General features: G+C 36.9%; 1 protein-coding gene and 1 non-coding gene across 2 annotated transcripts; one reads left to right on the forward strand and one right to left on the reverse strand.

Moving 5' to 3' along the window:
* Positions 1 to 733: 733 nt before the first annotated feature.
* On the reverse strand, positions 734 to 9078 carry LOC116266381 (uncharacterized). Its single transcript, XM_050080714.1, has 6 exons — positions 8952 to 9078; positions 6489 to 6612; positions 5250 to 5335; positions 5046 to 5110; positions 2242 to 2324; positions 734 to 1232 (listed from the first exon to the last, which is right to left on the reverse strand). Exons 2-6 carry the CDS (start codon positions 6567 to 6569, stop codon positions 1140 to 1142), a joined length of 408 nt encoding a protein of 135 aa, XP_049936671.1. The 5' UTR covers positions 6570 to 6612; positions 8952 to 9078; the 3' UTR covers positions 734 to 1139.
* An 8869-nt stretch (positions 9079 to 17947) lies between these two features.
* On the forward strand, positions 17948 to 18148 carry LOC116266500 (U2 spliceosomal RNA). The gene has a single exon (XR_004175397.1). It is a non-coding gene; the product is annotated as a U2 spliceosomal RNA (small nuclear RNA).
* Positions 18149 to 18410: the final 262 nt, after the last annotated feature.

Here is an 18410-nt window from a genome sequence, read left to right on the forward strand (position 1 = left end):
TGAGGCCCAAAATTGACTGATACTCAACACATTCCCACATAAGATTCTGCGCCAACAATATTAGTTAGAACAGAACGCGACTTAGTTCACCAATATTATATGATATCAACACAACATGGAAGCCACTGCTCCTGGGAAAGATTAAAAAAATGGAGCTTAAACAGCAACCAATTGCAAATTTAAACACAAACTAATAGATTATGTATTGGTCGAACACATCAAAATTTCATTTAAACTGCCATTTCAACAGAATAATAGAAAAGATTTATCAAACGCCTCTGATAACCTAACATAGTCACGATCTACATCCATTTATACAAAGCCTCGATATTCCTCACCTATCCTTGGACATCGCTTGATGGGGCGTTGAGAATGGGTATAAAAATGGCTCACAAAGGCCAAGTCTCATTCAGCAGCTTTGCCTGGTGAATGCCCTTGAGTTTGTGGATATCAACTTTGGAGACATTGTAAAGCAGATTGTCTGAAGGGAACAATTAATCAAATCCAATGAGAAGAATTTATAATCTCCATCATCTCTGAATCAGACAATGCTCATTGAAAACTTCCTACCAAGCCTTACAGAAAGTCACTCGTACGATTATCATCGCAGTGTTATCTATTTGCAGCTTGAACAAACCCAAAGGCAACCAGGTGCACCACAGCAGTTTATAGGCAAGGGCAGCTAGTTTGACAAACAGTCGGAAGCAAAGATATGCATTTGGTACCCAACAAAAATCAAGAAAGATAGTCAAACCATTATATAATGTCTCATTTGATCATCTCTTTTACCCAAAAAAAGAAACAGGTGTGTTGTGAGTGACACGTGAATAGTGATGGATAGCACTCTTCTGGAGTGGAAGGGAGCATCCTTGAACGGAACCACCATTAAAGGGCGACAGTACATTAAGTACACTTTACACTTTGTTTCATTTCAAAAAATGCTGTAGACAAAACAAGCAAAGAACTGCCCTCCTAACTCACAGTGAAAGGAAATGCCCTATACATGAAAATAAGGGAGATGTACACGAGCATAATGATCGGGCATGACTAAGAACATTCAAGAGGACACTTGGCCTCTTTGTCAGTAAGCTTTTCCAAAACAATCTGGAAGGGGCGGAAGGGGAAAAAAACGGCACATGCTATAGATATTTCCTCGCAAGTGCCCGAACTTTAGTGTCAAAGTGTGAAGAAGTTATGCGAGATCCAGGTATATACAAGGGATTAAGAAGAATCTGCAAAACAAAAGGGCAAAAAGTCAGACCAATCTATTGAAGGGGAGAAGAAGGAAATGAACCGTGCATATGGACCATAAAGTTTGACAATGAGATGAATCATGGAGCAATGGTCAGACAATTGTAGTATAGTATAAATTCTTGTAAATATGAGCTTAATTATTTAAGCACATTGAAATATTTAATTAAACACCCAAAAAACTATATACTTTCACACAGATGTACAACTTCCTTTCAAAAAATGTTTCAACTTCTGTAACATTTTGAAAAGCGTGTTTTAAATTTTTTAACTTTATGAAAAGTTCTGAACAAAGTGTTTAAATTTCAAAAGACGTTCAGCAGCGGATCTAATTTTTTAAAAGCTTTACAAAGCACAGCTAGATTTTGGAAAAAAAAATCAAAACCACAGTTCAATTTTGAAAAAAAAAAAAAAAAGACATGCTAGAAAAGACATGCATTACCACACCTAGCAAAGACATGCATTACCAGCAGTTAGATCAGTTAATATTGTCTAACTATAGTTTAACTATCATAAAAACATGTGAGCTAAAAAGAGGCATATCCTTGAGAATTTATTTCAACTATCATAAAAACGTGTGAGCTAAAAGAAGCACATCTTGGAAAATTTTCTTCTTAAGCAGGTATGAAAATGTAATTTTTTCAAGCTTTAGCATGTTTTTGTAAATACTTAGTCCATGCTTGTTTCACCTTTTCCTTTTTTTTGGGGGGAGGGGGTGGTGCGGGGTGGTGGTGGGTGGTGTTGGGGGGATTTGGAGAAGGCAAAGCTTGGTGCATCACTGTACCTCCCAGGGGTGGCAGGGGCCCAGGACACCATCAATAACTGTTACAGAAATACTAATCCTCAAAGTATAAATACTAATCACACTGTACCATTACAAGCATGAAATCTACCACACACCTTTTGCTAATGTATCACAGTTACATCATGTGTCAAAAATACGAGAACCAATTCTAGCAATTTAGCAGATACAAGAAGCAAGGATCTTACCTTAATATATAGCTCATGCACCTCCTGAAAGAAACTTTTAATTCCATCTTCATTATGGGAATCATGAAGCAGCATCAGTCTAGTATGTGTAATTAATTAAGGCCAACGTTGAAACACATGAGTAAAGGATTTCAAAGGCAAAAGTAAACAAGATCATTCAATAATGCAAAAGCACGCAGAATCAGCAAGCATTATACTAGCCAAATTTCTTAAACGACATGAAACAAGGAAATACTGCAATATAAAATTTCTAAAATATGAAGCAAGAACACACACAACAAGAACAGCAACAGTTTACTACATAGTATCATATGCAGTTTCTTTTCATTTTTCAAAAAGGAAGATTTTCCCAGATATCCAGCAAGACTTACACCACATTACATCATCGAAGTCAAGAGAATAAGAAACAGAACACTTCTAGAAGTTTATCCCTTCAAGCCTGACTATTCCAACATGCTATGAGACATTCTCATCAGGTGTAGAAGATAAGAACCGAAGTACAGCACTGATGCATCTTGTATCTCATGAATCCGTTGGATCCAATTAGGCTTTTATTTGCACAGCTACTTTTCTTAGTTATTTTTATTTTTGTTTTCGTTGGACCTGGATCCGTTAAGATATCAAAATCCATCGTGTAGATAGAGAACCTATTTAAGGGCCGTGTCTTTTTTTTTGTGATCATTTATTGATTATGACTAATGAGAGATTTCCCTCATTTCAATTTCTTTGTTCATTCATTCTTTGCTTTTGTTGCGTTCTTTGCATTCGTTTAGAGCATGAACCTCTAAACACTGCATCAGGCAGGAAAGCTAAGCATGAAAATTGCTGCCCCCACCACACACACACACACACCCCTCCCCGACAAAATTCTTCATCACATTTCACTTAGTGAGCTTAAATTACATGCATCCCTTGTAGATAAACAAAATACATATTCAACAATCTGCCAAAACGTTTCATTCAGCCAACTGATCTAATAAAAAAGAACCTGACAGCTGCTTGATGAAGATGACAGACAAGTTCAATCATCAGTACCACTTACAAGTATATATCTCATCCTCTAATCATCTTCATTCCATATGCTTTTGTTAAAAACCAACATCTCATTGTATAAAACCAATCTAAACTTAGAAACCAATCTATACAAGATGTTACATTTTGGGAATAAACACAAATATTATGTTTCCAATCCTGTTTGCTCTAAACTTACAGTTTACATTTTCCTCCATATAAGTCTATACCACTAAGGTTGTATATCAATCTACAAATAGCATGTACAGAACGGCCAAAGCTTCTTCTCCATGGAAACACATAAAGACACCAAGGCATTCAATTCAACCATCTACAACAGATATGACCAGATATGGGCTTAACCTAAATCCTTGGAATATATAACATTGACCGGGAATTCACTCATCTCTGACATAATTCTTACAGTACTTTCAAGCCCCTTGTTTGTCAATATTGATATAGTTTTAGGTTGATTGTGCAAGTTTTATGAAATGGCCAGATTGATAATTGATGCAAACTTATTCTCTCAAGAAGTTCCTTTTTATATTGATCTCTCTGACATGATTAAATCAATTTGGTTGACAAAATCTAACAGCCATGTGATCCATTAAATATACGGCAGTCACTATTGAGCTTTAGTTCCTAGAGTTATCTTGTAAGTTCATCAAACAATGCAACGATAATCATTAGGCTTCATAATTGCCAAATTTATTTATTCTATTGATTATTGGTACTCCTATTTCTCTTCCCCACTTTCAAGTTTCAACAGTTCCTAAATATATAAGAATAATCCAACATTGGCTGGTTGAACTTAAACAGAATGGCAGCTAACCACCAGATTTTAAGTGAAAATTTTGTTGGATCGCTTAATCCCCAGGGCCTCTTACTTTCTCTGCTTAATGTCCTTTCATACTTGGTTGCCAAAGTTCAAAATCTGATTCATAGTCTTAATAGAAAATTATCCTGAAAAGCAGAACAATTTCTCAAATATCTGAATCCACAGCTTGGTAATGCCAATAAGTGCACAAAGCCAGCCACCTAGATTGTACAAGTGCATTATTCTCAACATGCAAAATAATATTGAGTAACTGACGCTTACTGGAACACATGTGAATATTGTGGGTTTCTATGACAGTCCTTTTCTCCTTCATAGCTATCACATCTTCACACTTATGGCGCTGGTTGACTTATAATATTATTATAAGCTCCAATAGGAAATTGACGCTTGAATGATCCATTTAGACTGTATATTCATTTTATTTGTCTCTTTATATGTTTTCATTTCATATATTGATTTGGAACCTTATATTCCTATCAGGCTTGATCTTGGATATGAACATCCAAATTGTTTAGAAAACCCTATTTAGGGGACGTGTTGATTTTTTTAGTATTATTGGAGTTGACTAAGCCCTAACTTTCCATGCTGATTTCAGTTCCTTTTGGTTTCTTGTTCCACTATCCATAATTCTCTCTTTGAGTTGCAATACCACAGTGTTTAGGGTAAGAGACCCTAAACTTTGTGTTAGAAGTCAGAACTAGAAGCGAAATGTGATCATTAAATGTCATTCATATGAACGGAGTAACCCATAGAACTTTATTATGTGCTAATATTCTATGAATAGAACATGCTTTAAACTGTAGGCATCTGCATGATTGTCAGCATCAGGGGTGTGTGTGTGTGTGTGTGTGTGTGTGTGTGTGTGTGTGTTGTGTGTGTGTGTGTGTGTGTGTGAGAGAGAGAGAGAGAGAGAGAATCATTGCATCTAGATTGAGGTCAGTATGTGATTGAAGGATATGACCAGCAGTGACATATACGGACACAGCCAAGTCATTGAATCTGTCCACCGCCTTCAGGAACCTGAAATTTATCATCATCTTGTCATGAGAACAAAGATAAAATTAGAGTAAATATGTGAATCACTTTCAATGACAACAATGCAATCCACAATATCTTTGAACAGAAAGCTGGTGGAATAAAATGATGAGGGAAACCTCACATGGCACTTGTAGTCCAAGCAAGGTCTTGAACAATATCCAGAGCTGCATGCAAGATGAACTGATGCTGCTGTGCAGATTCTTCTTTCTGCCATTAGATAACTAGAATGCTTACAAACAAAGATGGTGGATAAACATCATGATTAGGTGTGCAAGATAAGCAAACAACAAAATGCAAATTTTTGCGGAAGTGTTAACAGTAACTAAGCTTCTATGGCTCTTCCTGCTACATGATCACAAGATGAAATGAGTTTACTGCTCCACTGAACATGAGAACATCGTATATAAGTAAATGAAAAGCTCTAGTAACAAAGGCCAAAGGTCCTCCATAATAGCAGTCTGGTATTTTATTATTCAATGTGATATGCATCAGTTAAATGTAAGTTCAATGATCCTCTGAAGACCTAGCTCCACTTGAATCCGAGTGCAGGAAAAGGTGGCATAAGACTTCAGCTGCCACCCGATTCAAACACTCATCCTGCCTTTCATGTCTCAAGGCTGAAACATGCTACCAAGAGGAAGGACACACAGTGCAGGAAGTTGTTGCTATCACAGGATGAAGATGTACTGTGAGTCTATGACAATAAGTTTGCGATAAACCTTGCTAACAATCCCGTGTTACATGATAAAAGCAAGCATGTTGAGATTGATCGGCATTTCATCCGTGAGAGAATTGACTCCAAGGAGCTTGTCTTACCATATATGAAGTCTAATGATCAAGTTGCAAATGTGTTGACAAAAGCCTTGTTCTCTACTCAATTTGAGAAGAAGGTAAGCAAGTTGGGCATGTTTGACCTGTATGCCCAACTTGAGGGGGTGTTGACGAGCATGTATCTCGACGGGTCATGCGTCCAGACCCGACCTGTCCATTCCTTAAGTGCTGGTGATTGTCGTACACTTAAGTTGTTGTTTACCTAATTTAATAGTTAATGGAAAAATTATTGAGGGTGTGAATGGTTGTGAGTGAGCACTATTCGTCCTCCTCAATTGTGGTTTTTTCCCCTTTGTTTTTGAGGGGTTTTCCTCTTGACATCTGTGTGTTCTCTTCTCTTCTTCGTTATCCATTATTCTACAAAGATAATATGCTAGGAAACACTCGGCATTAAAATTTTCAAGCCAATCTAAAAAAAAAAACGAGATTAACGATTTCCTCATACACATATAACATTTAGATTAATGTTGACCACCAATAAAAACAAAGATAAAAAAAATAGAACTGTAACAACCATCTGCAGACCAACCTTTTGTGCAGAGCCAACTTCAGCTTCATAGATGGGAATGTCATTCCTGCTAACAATGATAAAGCACGCAGTATTGGCCATAACCTTCTCAGGGAAACCCTCAGAATTCTAGTCAGAAACCCCACTGCAGATAAGCAATAGCATTCTTGTGAAGAAAAAAAAAAAAAAACACTTTATTGCTTAATCAAAACTAAACACGAGATTCAACACACAGAAATCAATTAGGATCAATCCAGAAACCCATTTAACAGAATCAGAGAAAGGAAAAACATTGCTGAAAAACCATAGAACAATAGAAAGGACAATGACCAAGGAAGAGGGGGAAGGACGAACTTGCACCACTGTGGGCTATCAACCCGTCCAGATGCCAGTCTCCTAAATCTGGCCACAGAGGGGAGGAGAGAGAAAGAAAGAGAAGGACCTCTAGGCTTTTTTATCTTTTAATCCTCTAAGATCTAATTTTGAATTATCTAACATTGTTAAAAGCATGAGGCGAAAAGAGGTGTTGAGACTATCATGAGGCAAGGCATAAGCTTCGAGGTGTAGAAGCGTGAGTTTCAGGATCAAAATAGTGGAATATATAATATAAAAAATTAATAAATTAATAAATATAAATTTTTAGAATTAGTTGTTGTGAAATGGTTAAGCCCATCCAAGTGGAGAATGAACAAATTTAATAGCTTTTAACATTCATTGCAATTTATGTGCCAATGATATCAGAGGTCTTGGCCATATGTTGGACCGTAAATATGTTGGACCATAAAGCCACAAATATAGCCCCATAATAAATATAGATAAACCAATATGCAAGATCATCATAAGTTCATAACTTGATCTAGAACTAAACTCATAAATTATCACTCATCAAAACGCCGATTAACCAGACTGCATGAGTTGCATGTGAAGTGTATACATGTGGATCTGCATGTTACCAAGCTGTTAGACATCATTCCCATTGAAAACCACCATAAGAAAGCAACAAAGTAGATTTTATAAGTCTACTGTTACATAAGCAATTAGCTATCCTAACTTCACAAAACTGTTGAACATTCTAATATCCATTAAACAGAACAAAGAGTAATTTCATATTATTTTTTTCAACACATATGCTATGAGAAAAAAAAAATGTGTCCAACAATATGCAAGGAACAACGGTCTAACCCTTCCACAATGGCATCTAAATAATGATGGAAGAAGAAAAAATAAAAGCCACTAGTCAAGACTTTCATTAGTTTACAGTATCGAACATATGGCTGCCCTGGAAGACATGATAATTTCGAGTTGTGAAGATACTGTTCGGTTGATATGACAATGTTCAACAGTTCAGAGTAGGATTTTCTTAGCTGATTGCCTACATGTAGCAGTAGACTTATAAAATCTAGATTGTTCTTTTTCATTGTTTGATCATGCAAGCAGTAAAGGAATGGTGATACAGGGATCCCTTGAAAATGTTCAGATGTGAAGCCAGACGAGATACTTGGCATGATTAGCGATGAGAGATCAAATCGTCGTCTTTGGAAGAAACAATATCCATAAGATTCAGAACGTATTAACTTTTTCTTTTTAGAAATAGCCGAATCCTCCGGCAGTCATGACAGGCAATCAAGTGCTTCACAATATGAATAGAGCACAAAACACGGAGAAAGACATCCAAAAATTCATCAAAGGTAGATTGAGAATTTTTGCTCATTTTGAAACTCTTAAGAACTAAGATGACTAAAAAAAGGTAATGAAATAAAAGAAAAAAAGGAAAGCTCTATAGAGCTGAACTAATATATGCGGCTTCCTCGTCTCGAAAAGGAAACACCCCGATCAATCCTTTATCCTCCTGCTGCCAAAGTTCTTGCATAGGTTCACGGAATAGAACCACAAACTACAATTTCAACCTCAATTCCATCTTAAGTAAACTCAAAAAGGAAAAAGGTCACAACAAACCCAATGCAACCCCCTCGTCTCCACTTTATACTCGTAAAATTCATCTCATATAGTTCAAATTCAACACTCACCCAACCCCATCCCAACTCAGCAAGAGAAGTAGAACTTGCCGTAGTGTATGCCTCCCAGAGAAGAACCTTAGAAGAAAAAAAGAAGCCAACCAGGACCCAGAAAAACACAGGACCGGCTGAAAAAAATGCCCCACAATAATATCCTAAAAAACGGAAAAAAGATTACCACCTCACGCCCAAAAAAAAAAACCAAAGAAAGCTCGAAAATTCCAGGAAATTCGACGATGGGAGCACAAACATTGCAGCAAAAGAGAAGGGCAAGGGCTGCCCGCAAGCAGCCCTGTTTTCATCAGAGAAATAGAGACGAGAAGAAGGCCGACCAACGGCCCTCGCCCACAGAGAGAAGGAGATGGCCGGCGGCCCTTCCTCGACTGAGAGAGAGAAAGATAGATCCCTACAGACAGAGATGCGGCAGAGAGAGATAGAGGGACGGAGAGAAAGATAGAGAAAGAGATACCTGAGGGGCGCCGGCGGTGGGAATCAAGGGAGAGAGGCGTGAGCCCTCAGCTTCTCTTCCTTTGGCGGGGAACGGAAACGGTGAAGAGGAAACCAGAGAGATCAGAACAAAATGGTGATGAAAAAAGTAGCCATGAGGTATGAATACTTAAATATTTGGTGGCATTACATATAAAAAAAAACATTTTAATTCCAATCGGTAGATCATAAGAGCACATCCAGCTTGCATTTGTTCATTTGCTGTCAAAGTACTTGGCAAATACTAGTCAAGTTCAAGTGTAGCACATTAGATCGATACTACTTTGAACAAAACTAAGATTATGTATTGAATTCACTAAAAGAGGCTCGGGCGGAGGGTAACTTTAAAAGTTTATATGTAAATATAAAAAAGATTAATTTAATATATATGAAAATTTTGAAATTTTATATTTCAACACTTGTTAAAATTTTGAAACTATAGTTTAGCTCCTACGACATTCTTGGCTCTGCCCTTGCTCATTTAAGTTGAACTCAATAACATTTTGCATCCCATGCGACTTTTAAAGGATTTACATCTAAGCCAAATTAGCCAATTCTACAGTGCTTGCATCAATCTCTTTTTCCTTCTACCCAAAGGAGGGGTAGTAATCATGCCCTTTTTCTTTTGGAATCATGCTATGGGAATGAATGAATGAAAATGATAATTTCATACATAGTTACTAGGAAGTGAGGTATTTTGGAGGGCTCGTACTTTTATGATGGTGTTGAGAGTTAGGTCGAATGTTATTTAATGAGTCTTTTGGCAGTTGGAATGAAACACTTTGTGAGTGTTCCATGAACCTGTCGCAAAGTTTGGAGCAGATTCATGAAATTTTATAACTAAGCATTTACTAATCTAAACACTCATAAAATGTTGCATTTACTAAATGACTAAAAAGGTGGTTGGTTCCCCCCACCCCTTACCTTTCACACATTCTCTCTCTTCATAAATAATGAAAGTAAGTTTTCATTTTCAAATAAAAAGTGATTCATAACAGTATATTATGGCTGATATATACTGTTCCATTCTTTGTATATCATACATATTTCGAAAAAAGATCACCTCAGCCATTGACTTATACATTGAACTGACCTAACAATTAAGTACATATGAAGAGGGTGCATGCCCTTGTGAGTGCCAAGTGGTTGATACGCCCAAGCCTTTGTGTGCACATGTACATGTGTGCGTGAGTTTAGCATGAAGAGGGTTCATCTTTGCCATCTTTTGCGACTGTAAGTCTAGGTCTGCAGCTAGCTAGAAACTGCAACTAAGAGTGAGCATAGAAATGAGGAAAGCTACCCATTTATTATAAGCGACAGAAGCCAGATGAGCTACGGTTTCCTACTCTCTGTCTCATCTATGAAAGCTAGCATTAGCCACTGCAGTCGGCATAGATAGGGCTTGAGAGAGAAGAAAGAGCCATAGCTTGTTTTTTTTAGAGGGAGAAAGAGGTATAGCTACAGTTTTCTAGAGAGGGATAAAGATGCGGATGAAACAAAGAGGGGGCAAAAGGGGAAATTGGGGAGTTTGGTGGAATATGATGATTGCCTTTTTTTTAAAAAAAAAGAAAAAAAAAAGCTTGGGGGGCATTTGATATACCCAAAATCATGGACCTAAATATTCATTTTTCAAGCAAGTTACTTGTTATGTCGTTTCATTTGCGACGGTTAAATGATTTAATCATTAAACGACATGTGACACAAAATGTTGTGTATTAAAAAAACAATTGTAAGGTGAAAGGGCATCTTTTCGTCTCAATTAAATTTTTATGCAGTAGAAATTGAAATAACAAAAGCACTCCTTGGTGGTGAACTATAAAACCCCTCTATAAGGACAGAATTGAAATCCCAAAAAATATTTTTATATAAATGATGAAATGGCCTCAAAATTTTAAGCCTATTTGCACCTTTAAAAATCGGGCTCAAAAATTATAGTTTTTATGATAGCCCACTTCACTCCTAACACATTTTTCAAAATAAGATTCACTTCTAACATATTTTTCAAAATAAGATTCATACTCCTAAAATATTTTTCAAAACAAGATTCATACTTTAACTTTTTAAAAGTGTTGTTGCAATTAATAAGAAAAATGAGACTAAATAAATAAAAAGAAATGCTTTGAAAAACAAAGCATTAAATAAAACAAATTCGGCCGCAAGAGATGGTGTGAGGAAGGTTATATGTTATGATCTCTAATAAGGGACAATGTGTTATGGGTTAAAAATGATCAAAATGCCGTGAAAAAACCTTTCCTTCTTAAGGGCAAAGTGAAATTTGATTTTTTTTCATAAAATTATTAAAAGGCCCATGTGGTAAAAAGTGGTAATGTGCCTTGCTTATTAATAGTATCACATGCACATGAAACTCGAAAGTATTAAGCTACCAGGCTATGTAATCTAGTTTCTTTTGTATTTTAGCAAAGATACAAGAGCTTTTCAAAGCAGTAGTTAAGCTAATGTGTTGGCGCTCACGCCAGCACTTGAAATCTTGTATTGTGATTAATCTGGACTTAGGTTCGGCTAGGTCCAAGCTGCATGTGTTGCCGTCACTAGACTTGAGTCACTGCTCTGCAAGTACTTATTCTCATAAGCGAGAAATTGGTTAGTGCTCTCATCTGAAATTTTATGGCTCTAAAGTATTAAGCTACCAGGCTATGTAATCTAGTTTCTTTTGTATTTTAGCAAAGATACAAGAGCTTTTCAAAGCAGTAGTTAAGCTAATGTGTTGGCGCTCACGCCAGCACTTGAAATCTTGTATTGTGATTAATCTGGACTTAGGTTCGGCTAGGTCCAAGCTGCATGTGTTGCCGTCACTAGACTTGAGTCACTGCTCTGCAAGTACTTATTCTCATAAGCGAGAAATTGGTTAGTGCTCTCATCTGAAATTTTATGGCTCTAACAACTGTCGGTTTTTTCCACTTTCGCGAAGGTGAAAATTAAATAAAACACAAGATTGATACTTCTACAAAAAAACGCCTCAAATGTTTGAAAAACACCAGAGCGCCCACATATTGAATATTTCATGAGCTATGAAGATGTATAGGACAATGACATAGCTAGGTATGAATTTTTGAATTAAATAACAATTCTGAATTGATTGTGCCTTCTTTGTTTCAGTGGAGGGTAGTGCATCTTTCCAAATTATTCATCAAAAAGTTTGTCCTGAACATATTTGACAATTGTATATCTATCTAGGAATACATTTATAACATCAACTTGATTGGGATTCAGTTGACTTTCATCCCACCACACATGGAAGTAAGAAGTAACCTTTCTCTTTATATATATATATATATATATATATATAAAGAGAGAGAGATATGAAATTTTCCAGTGATCTTGAGCTCCTTCTAATGGCAGCAGCCCGATGCAATGTATTAAACGATGTAATTAAACACACCATTTGATGCAAGGATTTTTTTGTTCTTCCACAAATATCATATATATATATATATATATATATATATATATATATAAAAGATGGGTCTTTTCATCTAAAAGATTCTAAACAATCTAGCAGGTGCTAAGAGAGGTCAAAAGGATTCTTCGTCGAAAGAATCAAATCATCACCTTCAGTGGGAGTCTACTTTTACTCCACATACTCAAGTCTATCTCTCTCTCTCGCTCTCTCTCTTTATATATATATATATATATATATATATATATATATATATATATATATATATATATATATAAAAGAGGGAGAAAGAGATGCGTGGCACATGAAAGAAGAACAGGTGGCCGTGGAGCGTTACGATCCATGAGATTTACTGTAACTACCAACTAAAAACGATTTTTATAAATAATCTTCGGGAGCCCCATCAGAGATAAAGGGCCAGTAGGGGCATCTTGCTTTCAGGAATATAGTTGAGTCAAGATAAAGGATTAACGGTTCTTGACAACCAGAAGAGCTGCCATCTTAGAGAGGCATCACCATTTTCTTCACTATTAATCAGAAGGCAGCTTTTCAGTAGGCGCATGGGGATGCATTTTCCCAACACCGCCGATCTCTTCATCCTTCGGAAAGCGAAAAAAGATTTCCTCCCACAGACACCAATTACAGCACTGAAAATCTTTCCACCCACAATCCACAGATGGGTTTCTGTGAAACAGTAATTTCAGAGCATTCAAGCCAACCGGCGAAGAAAAAGAATTCTCGAATTGTATATGACAAGATTTGCTCGATTCCAACCAGCTATGTAAATCAGTAAATTCATGGGAACCGGCGATCGTATGTGAATCTTCATCTTTGTACGAGAGATTTTTGCATTATCTGCTAATAATTCAGAAAGATATGGGAAGCAGAGTCTGAAGAGGAAGTCAAGAGATTAACATATTGGAAAAAGTTACACACAAGTATTGGAATTAATTCAGTCCCACTGTGAATTCGCCGGAAACGGGGAAACAGAATTCACATCAGACAGGGAAACTGGGTTGCGACTCCCACATTAACAGTAGCAAAGGCTGAAGCCACTGGGTTACATAACTAGAGCAGTTAAAAAAGCAACAAAGCCACCTCAAAGTCAGTTCCTACACCTGCTCTTCTTCGGCTTCCGGCCGGGGCTGCACTCAAACTCAAGGTGAATTCGCCGGAACACGGCCTTACTTTCGCCGCTCCCCTTGCGGGAGAGACCGGCCTTGCGCTTTGGCGCCGGCGGGCAGCTGGCGGTCGGCGGAATCCGGTACCGCGGAGACGTTGGTGTTATGCAGGTGTCGCGATCGCCGTGACCCTTGTGATCATGATAGGCTGCGGAGGGAGGGGTGGACGGTACATGATCGGCGAAGTTGTAGTTGCAGCACAGATTTCTTGCGCCGGCTTCGTGCAAGTCGGACATGGTAACTTGGTAAGAGCGCCGGGGAGAGAGGATGAGTGCAGAAGAAGCGAGAGCAGCGGCCGATGAATAGCTACAAAGACGACAAATTATAGAGGCGTCCGATCCAAGGAAGTACATCAAATGGAAAAAAACAGAAAAGGAAACAAACAAACAAATAAATTTCACTCGAGTGATGCCACTTTTGCCTATTCCAAGGAAGAGACCCCTTTTAGATAAACAAAATTCTTGTCATGGGTGAACACCTGCAAGAACCTTATGTTGTTGGCTTTAAAGCGATCGAAAGGGGTGCAAAAAATAATTTGAAAAGTAAAGTACAAAAAAACTCAAAGTATCAAGCTTGTAAATTATGAAAAAGGTAAGAAAGAAGAATAATCTCAATTTACTTACATAAGATTGGTTGAAGTCCTGAAAAACCCGTAGCGCTCGCAAAAAAGTTAGCTTGTGACAATTCCCCTCTCTTTTCTAATTTTTTTCGCCAAACAACAACTTAGTAGGAATCTTTTGGTAGCAGCAAAGATAATCTATGTGTGTAGTACAATTTTTTTTGGATAGATTCATAAAATTATAGAATTTACATTTCATGAATTTGACTCAATTTTTGAAACAGACTCATGAAATACTTATAAAATGTCTACTTTGTAGGGATTGTTTAACAATGGGAACAAAGATAGTGTTTGATGCATCTATTTCAAGTATTTTTTTAATGAATTTACCTTAATATTTGTAACAAATGCATAAAACAGTACGTATACGTTTGTATCGTCAAACAAACCCTAAAGATTGAGTCTATACAATGAACCTAATGACATGAATATCAAAGCTGATTATATATATGAAAAATGCCCTTAAACAAATGAAAAAGAAGGCCCTTATGCATGGACAACAATGGAAAAAACCAAATCATGAGAGCAAAACGAGGTTCGTGCTGAGGCCACCTAACCACATGAATATGAGTTTATATTGGATCCAGATCAGACCCATGGAGGCATGAAAGATTTGTTGTTGAGTATTTACCTAAAACTATTAGGTCTGTAATTAGGATTTTGGTAATTTTGGTGGTGGACTTGGAATATGAAGTAAAGGCTAGGCCTGAATATAAAAAGTATCCCCACTTTGTGTTCTCTTTCAAATAAATGCCCAAGAGAAGGTAGGATGCTTACAATTGCACCGAGTCCATTTGTCTTCTCCACAAATCCAGGTGTGGAGAGGCAGTGGCCCCATGTAACTGTAAGTAGAACTTTTTCTTTAAATTCAAAAATGGATACAGAAAGCTCCACTTTATTTTAATAAACAGGCTCCCCATCTTTGTCCTCTTTCGTCAATGGACATTGCTTGAGCTGATCCGACCCGAAACTCGACTACCCACTAATTTTAAATTTTTAAGAGGTACCAATATGTAAGTGAGAAAAATTACTCTGAAATATTAATATAAAAATAAAAAGTTTTTTAAGATCTATACAAACAGTTGTCCACATCAGTGGTGGTGGCTGATGTGGGCAGTTGCCTACACCAGCCTCACATAATTTAGTTTAATATATATGTTAATGTTTTGATATATTTGATTGTTATACATGTACATGCCTAGAGAAATTATAGGTATTGAATGAGTGCCCCTAGCAAAAAAATTTTTTGGCTCTGCTAGTGGTCCCCACTTAGCCCATATATGTCTTCGCCTCTGCCTACTGGTTGGGCTGAAACTGGGAAGGATTATGGTCACTTTAACATTTAGAGAACCAGATCCAAAATCAGAAATGGTTAGATCTGTGTGGCTGTCCAATTTTGGACCTGGATCCGATTCCTTTGCATCCATACTTTCCAAAACTGACCCGATCCATGACTGCACATGCCTACTTTCCGAAAGATGCTTTGTCTTGCTTCAAAAGATGCCGTGGTTAAACAATTAGGGCATATTACCTTTCTACGTTGCTTAAAGCAGGATGAGAGATTCTTTTGGTTGGGACTCTTGCAGAAGAAGCTATAACTTGAGTTTGGATCTCTTCAACCCTGGTCACGACACCCTACTACTTTCGTTTCTCGTGGATCTGATCTGAGATCAATGAGAATCTCAAATCCAAGTCGTTCATTTATCTTTCGAAATTTTAAAGGATTATCAGATTTTGACATGAATTAGAATTTATACATAAATTTTTTGAACTACAATCGGGTTTGACAAGAGTAAGACATGTAGCTTGCATATAAATAATTGAGTTGGATCCATATAGGCTGGTGGATTTGAGACGGATCCATGTACGTTCCTGGATTCAGACTCAGAATTTTGGTCGGTTAAACCACATTATGAGTCTAAGTCCAACTAAGAACCAAATTCTTTTGTTTTAATCAAATTCGACTAATGGGGACAATTTTAAATCTTAGTGACCCATTGACACCTGCAAATGGAGAGAAGATAGGAATGAATCAAATTAGCTAATGCTATTTGTTGAAAGCAGCACAGACAAGCCCTATTGTTTGTGTATAGCATTAAACCAATGCAACAATTAATTCATGTAAAAGTTACCAAAGCATTGAAATAATATTCTTAAAAAAAAAAAGCCAAACAACGAACAATATAAATGTGTAGCAACATGTGAACAAATTATTTTATCTGTAATTGTATAACACTCAAAAAGTTTAGTCATGTATTGAAAATTGTGAGAGATTTTTAAGAGCTTATAAGTAGGGTTGTTAAACTCAATTGGTTGTCACTGTTCTTAGTGTTTTGAGACTACTTTATAAAAACTAGTTAGGGGATGGGTTGCAATCCGTCAAACCAAGTGCCTGAACTCGATATGGGTTGAACCGTTACAGTGGTGTTAGAATTAGTATGCAATTATGATAACAAATATGTAATTAATGTCGAGACAAACTAGCCCGCGGGTATGGGTACAGAGATGTAGGTATGGCACAACGAGGGGCATATATGTGCATACCCAAAAATTATATAAAGAGTTTAAAATTAAAGCAAAATTAAATGAAAAAAGTAATATAAGTAAAAACTGTTAAAACAAAAGGAAAACCGAATTAGACACCAGTTAGACCAAGTAGAATTAAGTAACTTGTGTCGTTTGTCGTCTAAAAAAGTATCCAGGTGTATCCTCTAAAGATTTAGAATACTTAATGTTTCATTAATCTATTATAAAGATTGGAGTGGATTCCTGAAACACTAAAACTAAGTGTTCATAAATCTGCCTTAATTTTTAGGGCAGATTTATGAAATAATTACTAAATGTTTTATTTACCAAACAACCCCTAAAAGAGGAGAAAAATTAAGTTTTTATAAGATATGATGAATGCAAACATGTGACCGTTTCATAAAGTAATACATGAACTGCTCATTTTCGTATTTGTTTCACCCAATCATAAAAATAATATAAATTTTCTCACAAACTAACATTCATAGGAAAGTGTGTGAAATAAACAAGGGCTAAGGTATTCAACCCAGAAAACAGAAAATTGAATCAACAAATTAAAGATCAAAACAACATAATGAATAAATAAGAGTATTCAATTTAAGTCTTCTAGGAGGGCATTTGATAGTATTGGGCACAAGATCCAAAGGTAATTTGAGAACATTGAGAATCTCAAATCCACAGATTGTAAGTTCGACCCCCCAACCTCAAATATGAGGTTTTGACAACAAATTAAAATTAAGGATCTCAAATCTTGATTTTTTTTTACATTATTGTAAAATATGGATTATGGTGGGTCTCACATAAAAGAAATTGTAACCTGAATCACAGGCTATCAAACACGCCCATTGTTTACATAAGAATGAAATTTTTTTCCATGTTTGCATGGGTTGTGAGGTGTCATGGAGCTGGCGTGAGAGCGGCATTAAACACTAGCTTTATTTCTCAATAAAAAAAAAAAAAAAATCTGTTCAAGGCCATGTTGCATGCATCTTGGTTTTTCATATTTCTCCACAGACTGAGATATGGCATGGTTCTCTCTCTCTCTCTCTTTGCTGGAAAAATAATTCTTACATTAATGAAACATGAAACCTGAAGGAGATTGGAGACCGTTTTCCAGAGAAGATCCAAACCCAATTTTGGGCCCCGAGGTTCGTTTTTAGTCCTGTATCGAAAGATTTTGGGCAGTGGGCCAGTGGGATGACTATAAAACGAGAGGAAGGGGGACGGTTGAAAGCATACCTTTCTCGGCCTTTTGGCTAAGATCAAGTGTAGTATCTGTTCTTATCAGTTTAATATCTGATACGTGGTCCATGTGATCACACGATATTAAATTAATTTCTTGTGGGGGAGGTTGGCCGCCACCGGTAGCTTGCTACCGGGGCCTCCTCGAGCGTCGCCCTTGCGTTGCACTACTGCTCGGGCCTGGCGCGCCCCTACCAATATCTAGTTAAAAGTTTATCGACCTATTACTAGAGCTTCTGTCTTACCACCTATTTCAAAGCTAGTTTCCAACATTTCTTGGTCCAAACTTTGTTCCAAGTTCTCAATCCGAGGTCCTCCTAGAAAGTGTGGAGACGACCATTTAAACCGTGCATGAACCTCTACTTTTAGAGCTTAATCGTTTTACGCATGCTTTGAACCTCGACTCATTCACTATGATAAAATTTCAGACAATGGTTCAAACATCAAACCAGATCC

This window comes from Nymphaea colorata, chromosome 12, assembly GCF_008831285.2.
Source record: "Nymphaea colorata isolate Beijing-Zhang1983 chromosome 12, ASM883128v2, whole genome shotgun sequence".
NCBI lineage: Eukaryota > Viridiplantae > Streptophyta > Magnoliopsida > Nymphaeales > Nymphaeaceae > Nymphaea > Nymphaea colorata.

What these genes read in the sequence shown, in the direction of transcription:
- LOC116266381 (XM_050080714.1), bottom strand. Translation starts at nt 6,569, where the DNA reads ATGGCCAATACTGCGTGCTTTATCATTGTTAGCAGGAATGACATTCCC. An exon ending in GCTTGGACTACAAGTGCCAT is followed by an intron (nt 5,111 to 5,249) that starts GTGAGGTTTCCC and finishes GATAAATTTCAG; the next exon opens with GTTCCTGAAGGCGGTGGACA. An exon ending in TGCATGAGCTATATATTAAG is followed by an intron (nt 1,233 to 2,241) that starts GTAAGATCCTTG and finishes TTTGTTTTGCAG; the next exon opens with ATTCTTCTTAATCCCTTGTA.